This window comes from Vidua macroura, chromosome 2 (genome assembly GCF_024509145.1).
Source record: "Vidua macroura isolate BioBank_ID:100142 chromosome 2, ASM2450914v1, whole genome shotgun sequence".
NCBI lineage: Eukaryota > Metazoa > Chordata > Aves > Passeriformes > Viduidae > Vidua > Vidua macroura.
Window position 1 is genome coordinate 76909328 of NC_071572.1, and position 13806 is coordinate 76923133.

A 13806-nucleotide genomic window follows, 5' to 3' on the forward strand; every position below is an offset into this window, starting at 1 on the left:
GCCCAGTACTGCCAGCCCAGCACTAAATCTTGTGCCTAAATGCCACACCTACACTCCCAGAGATGGTGATTCCGCCACTCCCCTGAGCAGTCTGAATCCTTTGCTGAAGAAATTTTTCCCAATAGCCAATCTAAACCACCCCTGGCACAACTAGAGGATGTTTCCTCTTGTCCTATCTCTTACCTGGGAAAAGAGACTGATCCCCACCTGGCTACACCCTCCTTTCAGGTAGTTGTAGAGACCAGTAAGATGTCCTCTGATCCTTCTTTTCTCCAGGGTAAACACCCACAGGTCCCTCAGCTGCTGATTGAAATTTTAGCAAATTTGTGGCAAACAAAATTCACAGATCAACTTGTTTCCACTCCACTGCAGCATCTCCACACTGGGTGAAGAGTACTTTGCAAAAGGCACCATCATGAATATAATTTCCAGAAGAAAAACGTTAACTGAATGGGAGAAGCATAAATTCCTACCTCTGCCACAGTCAGGGCCCAGAAAGCCAAGGAAGCAATGGCAAGTCCCAGACACACAGTCTCCATTCCCATAGCAATTACTGGGACAGTTATCCACTGATTCTGGAAAACAAAAGAGAATTCAGACACTTCTTTAGGCAAGAAAACACCTCGGAGTTTAGGAGGGCTCTAGATGGGCAGGACAGTTGAAACTTCAGAGCAATTGCTGCACTCGGGGAGAAAGCATTAGTGTGAGCTGCACTAAACCCTGCTCATCCATTTACACCAATGGATGGTTCACAACTGTGAATCCTGTCATTAAATACGAGCTGCTCAGCACCCACCAGGTTTGGCATTGTCTCAGTACCTGAAAACTTCCAAACGTCTTTTCTTCCTGTATATATTTACGACCATTTTTCCTCTTTGAATTTATTGCAGGGATGCAATACACACCATTCTCATGGCAGAACATATACTTTTGGTCCAGTTTTGTTGACTTGATTAAGTGACCTTGGAGCATTTATTTGTGCCAAAAAGAGCTGAGTGATGATAGATATGTTCCCCTATGAACTTACTGAACACAGACCCTTGGTTCATCCTATCTGCTTGCTCACGAAATACCTCTAACCAAAATTCTTCTTATTTGCTCTGCAATACTGTATTGAATATTATACATTATATAATTTGTATCTTTAACAGCTCAAAGTGCTGGGCTAATATTCTATTTGGTGGAACAGGAATGTGTCTATTTCACATTTTCTTCTATTTCTAGTTAGCATCTTAAATTCCCTGACTTTGTCAAAACCACCAGCTATTCATTTTTCAGGGGAAGTTAACAGGTAAGCAAAATGTTATCTAGCACTTCTCTTTTGAAGAGAGTTCAGAATATTGGGACTAAAACATATCTTTCATAAATGAACAACACAAGCTAGTAAATACATCAAAAAGAGAATGAAAATAATCTCATTTTCTTACACTAAACTGAGTGAAGACTGAGTAAATGTGAGGCTTTGAAAGACATTGTAATAAATACCATGGTTCATTCTACAGTGCTATTTCACATTTTCTCTGACGGAGATGCCTATCAGATGAAAACTGGATTTGATAAAAGAGCAGGGGCACTAGTAGTGCACATGGAGTGGGGTGAAAAATCTCAGCCCTGTGAATAATGATTGCATTTGCACAGACATACTTCACAAGACCTTGTAGGAGGAAAGTTATTTGTAAACTCCCAATCAGTGCAAGTGAAGAGAACCAGCGACAGCAAAGATGTGCAGATTAGTTTTTAAGCACAAATGAAAGGAACCCAGTTTCTGTATGGGTGTTTGCCAAAGAGCAGAGGTTTCTGAAGGACATTTTAAAGGCTGTGGTGTAATTCAATAATTCACAAAGGACAACAGCAAATTTAAAAAATAAAACCAGTTTAAAGCATTTATGTTTTAAGTCCTGGCTTCACACATCTCATAAGCAGACAGCTCCATGCAGCAAGAAAGGTACAAGGAAGTGCTGTCAGTTTTCTAACACTTAGTAGTTAAGCAGGTATTCACTTGATGGTGTGTAGAAATACAGTCACAACATGCAGTCAACCCTTTAGGCTTGAGATGTCATCTTTGTTCCAATCAAAGAGCAGCCATGCTTCCTAGAGTAAAGAAGTAATGACTAAGGCCTTATGCATTTATAGTGATATTTAGAAATATAATCTCTCACTTCACAGCATGTATAAACACAAATCTATCCTGTAAATGAAAAGTTAATATTAGCTCACGTGTATACAGTCTTCAGAACTTTGACACGGGTTAATGTCACTGCTGAAAACAAAAGTTAATTCACTTTGTGACTTGTTTTCTCTATGCTTTTTTAGCAATACTTATATTTTACTTTTCTTCAAGAAATATACACAGAGATTCAGGAAAAGGAAGTTATTTATGTACATACTTACACACATGAAGAACATACAGAGTGTGAGTTCTGTGAAAAAAGATAATGAGATGGACAACTCCTGTTGCTGAAAGGGTCAGTCCTTTTCCTCTAATCTTCTCATCCTAAGAACAACTCTAAGCTCCCTCTTCTTGTGCTGGTTCTGTCAGACCCTCCAATAAGGTGGTTAAGCTCAAAAGGTGGCAAAAAAAAAAAAAAAAAAAAAAAAAAAAAAAAAAGAATGCACCAGAAAAAAGAACTAGAGAATTTTTTTCTTCTGCTGCCTGAAAACTGGGAAAAGAAGGGCTGTGCTATTCAGCATCAGTGCAATTGTCCCATGACACCTCATCACCCCACTGCCACACAGGGTCAGGCGCTGCAAGGGGAGCAACACTGCATAGATGTAACATGTGTGACCTTTGAAGTCAAGGGGAATACCTCAAGGCTTGATGCAGGACAGACTCCCAGTATTAACATCTTTAGAATATTAAAAATTATTTTAAAAAGTTTTTTCCCAAGTTTTCACTTTAATGGACTAAACTGAGATCTTGAAAAGGAGTAAATAACCATATAGCTTTCTTGGTATATTTTTGTAATATAATATTTAAGCAAAATAGTAAAAAGACCCACACAAACATCTAGAAAGTATCTAAAAAGTAGCATGGCAACTGTTCCAAAGTGTGATAAAGCACATCAGCAAAATAGTAATCTTTGTTACTGGAAACAGTATTTTGCAGTTACAGTGGGTTCAGCTGGTGTGTCCATGATGCCTAGGACAAGACAGGCAAGACTCTGCACACCAATTCAATGTCCACTGCAGATTAAACTGAATTACTTTGTCCACTACAATGACTATGTACAAAAAGATTTAGAAGTTCAGTGTGACCACAGAAATGGAGCAGACCTGTGCTTAGGTAACCAACCTTTCCAGAATCTCTGGGTGAATCCATGTAAGAACCTTTATTCTGGTGGTGCACTCTTTCCTCCTCTGACTAGTTCAGCAGAGACACCTATAACTGGTCAGATCCCTGCTGACGGTGACTGACACTAACTCATTAAAAAATAATATTCACATCTGTTTTCTGGTTCATGTGCAGATCTGGCATTTTTCATTGTAAAGCTGCAGTGATATGCACATATATCACTTCATCTATCACTATCTCCTCAATCTTTGGTTTCCCAGACACTTCTTTGCAAGTGTGGCCGAACTGCTTCATGCCATAGTGGCTAACTCAAAAGGAATTAAAAAATAGGATGAAACCCATTTTACCTTCCTCACTGAAGCACCTCAGTAATTTTTACTTGTGGCCTGAATACCCTCTAATATTAATAACAGAGTAGGCCCTTAAAAATTCTTTCATCCCATTTCACTGCTTTCTCTGCTGTGCCTTGTTTTTCTAAAATAGCCAAAAGTAACAATTTTAATGTATACTCATTTTACACTACCTCTATTTGCCCTGGAATAACCTGCCTGATACGAGATGAGATGAAGTGAAAAGAAACTCTACTTCCCCTGTGACTTGTGCCACTTGCTGTTTTTTTTAGCAGTTAAGGATGCAAACTTTCCTGGTGATTCAGGGCAATTAAGGTCTTCACACACTCCCAAAAGTTCTTCACTACTGAGAATCAATTCTGAAAAGTGATGAAGGTTCATGCAGTGCATCTTTGTCTCAAAGCTACTCCCAAACAACTCCAAAGTATTTCCATAAAGGAAGTGTTAAATGAACACACTTTTTTCCCTCAGAAACTCCAGAGCTAATGAGCACAAACAAGGCAGAGACTGAGGCTTGTGAGCAGCAAGTCTGCAAGCCGTGTGTGCAACACTGAGCATGCTCCTATTTATATTCTTAGGCAGAATCACAACCTGGAATTTCTTTTTACTTTGAAGATTGAAGGCATTAGCAAGTTATACTCACTCAAGGCTTCTCATAAAATACTCTGTTTTCATCCTAGGACTGAATTTTGTCTCAGTGGTTACAGACTGCCAGTTGGGCACCTCAGAAAATTTTCCGGCCCTTCTGGCATGTGCAAGTACACGCACATTCACGCACAGTGATCTAACACCTACATTTCAAGCTAAACACGAGGCAGGTGACTTGGCATCAGAAATTAGGGAGTCGTGATGGGAGAACCCTGGAAAGAATAACGCATCAAGCAGACATTTTCAGAAGCTAGGGCTTAGCCAAATTATTATCATATGAGATAGAAGGGACACAACTTTAACATTCAGGGAGTCCCTAAGTCAGTGGCACAAAGCAGCTGCCTTTCTTTCGAGTATGTTCACAGTCAACATTGCTACACAGGTGACACACTATCAGTCAACAAGCTAAAACAGGCCACTGCAGTTATGGCTGGCTTCTAGTCTCCATTATACAGCTTATTCTGTAAGCTGTTCACATAATTAGAGGAGTATTTTCCAATATATACAAAATTCCATATGGTGTTTTATGAATAGTACCATGGGAACTCCTTTAGAGAATCATGACAACGTTTTTGTTTTGTTTTATTTAATTGTTAAAGTTCACTGTGAGACCATGAACAATTCTATTTTAGAAAGAGATACATATGTTCTCTGTTTCCAGTCTGATTCCCACAGTTTTCTCTTGGCTTCCAAATCCCTGAAGAGATCTGACTGATACCAGCCGGTAAGGGCAGACATTAATAACTGGAGGGCCAGCCAATGGATGATGCATGATGCCTTCATCAGGTTTTGCTATTAAATGAAAAGAGAACACTGAAAACAGTTTCCATGCCACGTCTCAACCAACAATGGCAGCAGGAGTGAAACTTCCAAAAGCAAACAACTCACACCAGGGGCACACGGGCAAAACTTGAGGTGGTGGGATTTCTAAGAGGAAATGCAGAAGCTTGCCTATGGAATTAAGTGTTCTGGCAGCTTCACAATCTAATTAAGCAACTGAAAAAACAAGTCATTTTATGGAATCACAGAATCACTGGATGGTTTTGATTGGAAAAGACCTTAAAGACTACCAAGTTTCAATCCCCCTGCCATGAGCAGACACCTTCCACTAGACCAAGTTGCTCCACAGCCTTGAACACCTCCAGGGATGTGTCAGCCACGGTTTCTCTGGGTAGTGTGTGCCAGTGCCTCATCACACAGCGAGGAATTTCTTCCTAATATCTAACCTAAACCTGCCTACTTGTCAGTTTAAAGCCATTCCTCCCTGTCCTATCACTCCGTGCCCTTGTGAAAAGTCCCTTTCCAGCTCTTTTGTAGCCTCTTTAGGTATTCGAAGAGCTCTAAGGTCTCCTTGGCAACTTCCCTTCTCCCACCTGAGCAGCCCCAACTCCTTTAGCCTGTCTCTATAGGAGAGGTGCTTATGCCCTCTGAGCATCTTTGCAGTTCTCCATTATAAATACCCTCATACTTCTCTGTCAGAAAGTGTAAATGACATAATGAGACACTTCGTCTTCAGATCCACATTGTCATTTTGGAGAATGGTATGGAAATGCCCTGTCTTACAGAGCAGGTACTCCCTATCCTAAGACAGCCTACCTCAGACAGGAAAAGGAGGATGTACAAAATACTTTCTGGATTCATAAAAATAAGAAATGGAAAACATCCATTAAGTGTGAAAGCCTAGATTCTTCAAGAGCAAAAACTCTTCTTCTGAAGTACTCTTCAAGGTCCTTTCTGCTCATGAGCTTTAATTATCAAAGCAAAGAAAGAAAGCAAAAAAAATTCTCTAAGTATCCTCAGCAGCTATAATTTAGCATATTGCATAAAATAACATTGATCTGCTATTTTTGCCATTTCTTTCAGGGGATGTTTTTCAGTACAAGTAAACTCACAGCTGGCAGATTTTGAGGGAAACTTGGCTGAAACCTTTGTCCCATTGCTAGTTTTCCCACTGCAATTACCCTATACTCTGAGAGAACCCATAAACTGGCATGACTCAGCCCATACCCACTATAAGACTTCACACTACATTATCTTTTGTTAAAGGGTATTATCGAGTTCAATATGAAATTGCTAATTGTTACCATTCCCGTTTTTTTTTTTTTAGGTTGTTAATCTGAGGCATGGACAAATGCAACACAGCATTTGCTTCATATTATAAATTGACTCATGTGACAGCGACAAAGCTCCTAGGCTAATGGTCTACTCAGGGGACCACTTTGCTGCTGACAAAAAGCCCCATGAAAGCCAATTCTACTGTGGTGAACTCTATAAAGATCTGTCAGCCTGGCCCACAACTACCAACATGAATTACCTTTATCCAGATGCAACACAATAAACATATTAAGAAGCTAGACAAATTTCTGGACTCTTGATGGACTTCTTTTTTATATACTCACCATGTTTGCTGGTCAGCAGTACAGCTACTTTAACAGTATTTCTGCCTTATTTATTTACTATGCAACATCCAACTTAATAGCTTGTTTCCCTATCTTTGGGCCAGAGGCCAAGGCAGATGTTTGCCTGACACCAAATCCTATTAGAGGCTGTAGTAATACAATTGTGTGTTAAAGATAAATATTTTATAGCCTGCACTTGCCACCAAGCATCATCATTCCCTAGGCATTTAGAGGCAACTATCTATTGGCAAAGAAAAAATAGTTATCTAGATGGCAACTGAAGGCAGTAGCTTTTTGGGAGTTAATAAGCACCAGGACTGCTTTCTAAGAACTGATTAAATGCCATTCAGTGCTGTGCGGCTGTATGAATTCAAATGTTACTGTTTCATTTGATAACCTCAAAAAGTTGCTCTGGAGATGGCTGTGTTTGGTGTCAGAAACATGTAGGAATAGCACTGCAGCAGGACAATTAGACTTTAATGAATCAATGCTAATCTCAGTTCAGGAATCAAGGCTCAAGGAATACAAAAAACTTGTACCAGTGAGAATATTCCATATTAGAAATGAGATGCAAAGAAAAGAGCAGGGTTTTTTTAAGTATCCTGTTTGGTCCCTTCAACTAATAGTCTGCTCCACCACTACATAAAAATGGCCTCAAAATCTTTTGTTCAGTGCTGGTGAGAAGATATATGTAGCTGCTCAGCCTAAAATAAATCGCCCCAGCTACTCATCTACCAGCTCAGGAAGATATTGCATACATACTAATTGGTACAATAAAAGGTTTTTACCCTTTCCTAATAAGTGTTGACTATCTCTACACAAAGATGCATTAATTCAAAAATAGCAAATAAACTAAAAACGGAGGTAAATCAAATAATTAAAATAGAATTGTTTATCAAACAAATACATATATTTATTGTCACATAGAAATATATTGTTCCTAACTGTCCACTGATCAATTTTCTGCCTAGTTGTATTCCCCTGGCTAACAAAAATATTTTGCTGGGAGGGAGGGAGGACACAGGGAGCAAGGCAGCAAGCAGGGAGATTCCACGGTTCATATCTGACCTTGAAATCCTCTGTCAGCCACATCAGTACAAAAGGGCCATGAGGAGTGCCCAGCATTCCTCTCACTGTACATTGAATTACATTGCTTGGGAGAGTGAAGGGACACCACATTATTTCACCTTACTCTTTCCTGCTGCACTAGAGCAACCTTAGAAAGCCACATACTATTCTTCTTAGATCTGCTTGTCCAGGATAAAACGGACACCTACAAGCTCATTGCAATAACATCTCTTTTTCACAAAAATGCTCCTTGTCACTGCCCCGACTACGTTAGCAATAATTTTAATAGGAAGTCAAGCAGTATAACATGAAAGGCAAAGAGGATTCTGAAGCTCTGTGAACACATATAATTTACTTCCCAGTTGCAGAGCTTGCAGTCTTGTTTATTTTTCAAAGAAATGATGCTACTTGATTGAATTTCACTGCAGGAGAGGCTGGATTCAAAGCATAGAGAACTGTCACCTGCCCTTGTAATTGTGATAACAATGCCAGGGCAGACGAAGAGGTGAGAGGGGATAAAACAGGTTTCAGATGTCTTCAAGCATCAGATTTTACACGATGAGCCAAAAAAAAAAAAAAAAAAAAAAAGTAAGGGGAAAGAAAACACCCTGGAAACAAAGGAAATGTGGAAATACTGGGTCTGGTATTCTCTTGCTCCTCCTCTTCCTTCCCTAGATGAAGCTTTAAAGGGCTGATTCCTTCTTATAGTACATCATCACCTGCTGAGATTTCAATTTTTCTGCTTCATTTTTATTTTGTACAGCTTTTATACTTCTAGCTCAAGTAATCCACACCTGGCAGCCTGAGATGTGAAAGTCTTGACATCATCATGGAAACTCAGTCATTATTTTTGAGTGCTCTTTCACAGCTTCCTCTTCTGTAGGGCACCTATCGTGATGCTGATACTGCTAATGCCGGTTGATGTTGTGCAAGATTTTGATTTTTTTTTCTTTTTCCTAAGGCTGGGAGGTCTGTTTTAATTAAGGACTCATGCATACAACCCTGATGTGTTTTGCTCTCACATCTCAGTGGAACTCTAATCTTCATATGCAGGTATAAGGATGCTAGATTAGGAAAAGGGCAACAAGCAGGCAGTCCTTTAAACAGCTCTTTAAATCACTCCTGAATCTGGAAAGTGAGAGAGGACAGTAAGCACAATATTGAATTGCATGTTATTCTCCCTCCTCTTTTTTCTGTAAGAACATTTTAAAAAAGGAATTTGCAAGTGCAGATACACCCCATCTCCATGAGGGTACTGACAAGAGAGACCTGCCCCTGCCAGAAGTGACTTTACAGGCTGGGCCATTTTACAAGGTGATAGTGAAGCACAGAACGTTTGGTGCTCAGGGGCAGTTGAGCCGCTTATTGAAATCAAGAGCTGCTGATTTTGCCAAATTTCACAGTACATCATGTGAGCACATTTTCCCTAGAGCTGTCTAAAAACTTTGGTTTTTAGGCCTGGTCTGAGATGTATATCCAGGTACTCAAACAGCTCTCACCACAATCATATCAGTCTTTCTCACACTATTTCAAGCACATTTGACTCCAGTCCCAGCTAGAAATACTAAAAGGTCAGATTTTTTCTGTCCTATTTTGAACTTCTGTTTTAGAGAAAGAGGGACCAAGTGGGAATAGTCAGGGAGTAAATAAAGAAGAGAACAAGCCTCATCATTTCAGAAACCTTTGCCACATTTGGTCTGAATTTGGGCTGCCCTTTGAGAGAGAGCTTTATCTTTATCTGATTCATTCCTTTCTCTTACTACTTCCTTATTAAGAAGAAATCTTTCCAGGGCAGAATGCTTTATAATCTGAAGCTCTCAGATGGCTGAAAGCATAAAGTGTAATGGGATTTCAAAGGCACTTGGGCATTTGTCGATGTATATGACCATTTAACTTGATGGTAAAATCTCCCTTGACTTCACCAAATTTCAGAAAATCCTCCTAATGTATTTCTGCTGTCCATAGGGGCAAACAGGGAACACTGTTTCCTTACAAGGTGAGCAATGCTAAAAGCACAAAAGGGTCTTGAAATACAGTTCTTAAGGAATCATACATTGACCATCTGAAAATACCCTCTGTTCCAGAGCACTTGAAATTTGATCACAGGTTAGAAATTACCTGGGAAAAAAAAATTAGTGAATGATTTTAAACAGAGAGTAGCTGTTGAACTGAAACCTTATTTTTCCTTCTACAATGCAGCTTCCAAGCACAGTAAGACTTTAATCCATACTTGTAACATAACTGTGACATGGCTGTGGAGATCTAGAAAGACACACTGTGAACAGTTATTTTCTTCCTAGATTCCCTTTTTTGAAGTTGGAATATTTTTAAACCTGAATTTCACTCCGGTAGATGAAACTCTCATATCTGCTATTTGCCCAGGGGATTGCAAAGATTTTTTCTTTTGTTCCTTCCCACTCTCATAAATTGTTACAAACTAATACAGGAAACAACAATTATTCAGCCTTCAGGGTTCAACTTCTGGAGCTGCACTAGCAAGAGGGAAGTTACTTCACGTTCAGTACATTACATTTTCTGCTGTCATAGCTCAGGGCAAGGCTAAATCTGGCCTTGAGTTTCCTTTTAAATGATGCTTTAAGTTTGTGTATTACAGGAGGAAAAAAACCAAACCATTCTTGCATACACACACAGAGAACTACAAATGTAATCTCTTTTGGTCAAACAAATGCCACGAAACCTTGGCAGTGTGATAATTTTGGATGCATAAAAAAATAAATTTCATTTTACACCAAGTCTTTAGTTAATATATCCAGCCTGATAACTAAGGATGTAGTGGCTGGAATGACTGATATGTGAGGTTCAGTTAGGTAAGTACCTGGTGCTAGGGACATGCTCTCAAGGAGGATGCCTGGCCTGCAGCAACTGCTACACAAGAGCCTGACTCCCCTCCAGGTTCTATGTCAGCCTTGCCCCCTGGAGAGATACCCCTCCCCCAGTTCCCTGGGGCATCTCAGGTGCCACCAAAGTCCTGTGCTCAGGCAGCTGCATTGAACTGTTGGTGGTCTTCTGTCAAGGCCAGATAAAAAGCAGTATTTATGGCTCTGTTCCTGCCACTTGCAGACTCGCTACACATATGTAGTCAAATCTTGCTCCTTCTCAGACCCTCTGGCAAGCTGTCTAGAAATCAGTTTAACTATTATCTATGTATCTATGAAACTTCTTATGAGACTGTTGTAGCACTCAGCAAAAGAAAGCATCTAATATACATCTAATATACAGACCAACTGTTATCATTTAAGAAGTCAACATGTGCCAGGAGTGACTGCACAAACCATGTCCTTCTCATCTGCTTGGCCCCCATGCAAAATGAAGATTGGTCCAATGACTCCTGAGGTACTGATGTTGTTGGCTTCTGTTTTTTTTGTGATCTTGCATGCAAATATGTACACGTGAATACAGCCTTTGGAAAAGTGAAGCTTTAAAGTGTCTGTTGTTCTAGTACAGAAAGACTTTTCTTTTTGTTTGCCAAAGCGGACGAGTAACTCCCACAACCTTATTTCTGTGCTTTAGCAGGGGAGCATTCATGGAAAGAAAAGCATGCACAAAGCTGCTCTAGCAGCTTGGTAATACGACAGGAATAAAACAAGCTGTGCTTACATTAGCCTGCAGTCTGGGCTGCATGGAAAGAGCTATATACAAAAGTGTAAAAACGAAAACCATATGCACCATTTTACACATTTCTCCAGAACCCCTCAGACAGCACTTACATGCCATGTTATTAAGGCAGAATTCTGCTCTTCTGAAAAAAAGTTAACAGAAAAACACAGGGACGGAAATAACAAAAGAGAGAAAGAGGAGAGAGAGAGAAAAAGAAAGAAAAGAAAGAAAAGAAAGAAAAGAAAGAAAAGAAAGAAAAGAAAGAAAAGAAAGAAAAGAAAGAAAGAAAAGAAAGAAAGAAAGAAAGAAAAGAAAGAAAGAAAGAAAGAAAGAAAGAAAGAAAGAAAGAAAGAAAGAAAGAAAGAAAGAAAGAAAGAAAGAAAGAAAGAAAGAAAGAAAGAAAGAAAAGGCATAAACTTCAGCAATAAATAAACTGTTTCTTGACCCTAAAACTAAAGTAATTCCCTCAATCAATAAACCTTTTGTACAAGCTCTATCAGATCAAGAGAACTTGCCTGCCTGAACACAGCACACAGACATGCAAGTTCAATGCTACCAGTCTATGTAAGTACAGATGTAGGCAAAGCTTTTCAAAAAGACAAATCTACCTTTGTTTTTCTACCACTTTAAAGCATGATTAAAACCAGACAAAATCTGGAACATTAAAGACACTCAGACATCTAACTTCTACAGATACTTACTGGCATCCAAGCAGTCTTTAGAAGTATGGCCTAATTTCTTTTATACAACAATATAAATTAAAGTACCTGTCCGTTTTCTTATTTTCCCCACTTAAGTTATCACTTGTAAGAGCTATTGAAAGAGGTGTGTACATATAGAAATCAAAATAAAAAAATAAAGAAAAAGTTCAAGTCTAACATTAAATAAATTATTGCATCTATGGTTTAAAACTAAGCTAGCTTTACACATTTTAATTTTCTACTGCTAGCTTTTATTCACCGATCATCAGTGAAAAGATACACTCTACACAGAAAGAATGGCTGTGGAAGTTTTCACAGCCAAGCATTTGACCTTTACAGGCTTCTTATTATTTAATTATCTTTGAGACATGTCCTAATTTCCTCTTTATTAGCGATGCCTTACATCTTCAATAGCAAAATCCTGAAATAATAATTTTGCCTGCCATTATGGCTTGGGAAGAGGGGTTATTATGCAAGAATTGTTTCATACACTTGCAGGGAGAAAAAAGGTCATTACAAGTAACATCTAGATTTGAAACAATTGGTCTGACTTCCTGTTCCTTGGAAGTGTTGTAGATCTAAGTAGCAGCAGGCAGAAAGCTGCAGTTAACATTTAAGGAGCAGTGTACCATAGGATCATGTACAAACATTACTGACTGAAGCTGAAAGGGATTTAAGAACCAGGAGGAATGTTTGATCTGTTAGGAGTCATCTGAAAAGGCAGACACAGAGATAAACTTCTGGAACATGTTCACCCTCTTGGCTCACTTCACTGGGAAATAAGGCTGTTCATCAGTTTTGAGGAAAAACATGAAAAGATTAAGGGTACACTGATAAAGCTGCTGTTGACTTTCAGCGCTAAAGTTTTAAGGGCTGTGTCACTATCTATCCAAAATCATCATCACTGTTTTACTGAGAATAGCAAACAAACTCTGGATATGAGGAGTGCAAGCTAATGTGAAAAGTTTCACCTCTGCACAGCCCTCTTTCCATTTCCAAATCCAGGCACAGCCCATGTTTGCTTTTTATTAAGCCCTATAAAAAGAACAGACTAGATTTACAGATGGGCTGGATGAAAGTGAAATCTCACCAAGCACACTATGACACCTGCTTAGAGTGGGGAATTCCTGCAGCTCACAAAGCTCGGGCAGAGGGAGTTCACCCCACATTTCTGTCTCACCTTGTGATACTGAACCTATCAGGCTGGATTTGGCTAGGATGGAGAGGGCAATCTCCTGTCTTCTTGACAATCTTCTATATGGACTGAGTTCAATTCTCACAGAGGACCTCACACTCTGTGGCCAGCTGGATGTTTAGAGGAAGACACCTTGCACTGCTGCAGCATAACCTGAACCTGGCTCTGAGGATAAGCATTTTCAGCCAAGCAGACCTGTCAGTAAAATGTCATTCATGAGATCAAATACACAAGGAAAGAAAAACCTAACATGGTCTGGCAGAGACTCATAAATGCATTTTTTGCTTTCTACATGAATTGAGTGACTGTATCTTTTCTAAATACCACCTGAGACCTATGAGCTCGGCCACACTCAGAGAAGCTAGGTAAGAGTGGAAAGCAGGAAACAAAGCATCAATAAAAGGCTTGGCAGCAACAAGAGAGTAATTTAAAAAAGCATTCACCCATCTGACAGAGCATCGGATGTCTGCTTGTAGGGGGGCATACAGAGCCAAAGTTGAAAAAACTATCTGCAGAGCCTGCAAAGCTCTGCTAT

At 39.4% G+C, this 13806-nt stretch overlaps 1 protein-coding gene across 1 annotated transcript in view; it reads right to left on the reverse strand.

The window, feature by feature from the left end:
- Positions 1-13806, reverse strand: part of TENM4 (teneurin transmembrane protein 4) — a 342135-nt gene that overhangs the window by 148342 nt on the left and 179987 nt on the right. Inside the window, exon 8 of the mRNA XM_053969741.1 lies at positions 474-575. Within this exon, the coding sequence (XP_053825716.1) occupies positions 474-575 (102 nt within the window). The remainder of the gene's footprint in view (positions 1-473; positions 576-13806) is intronic.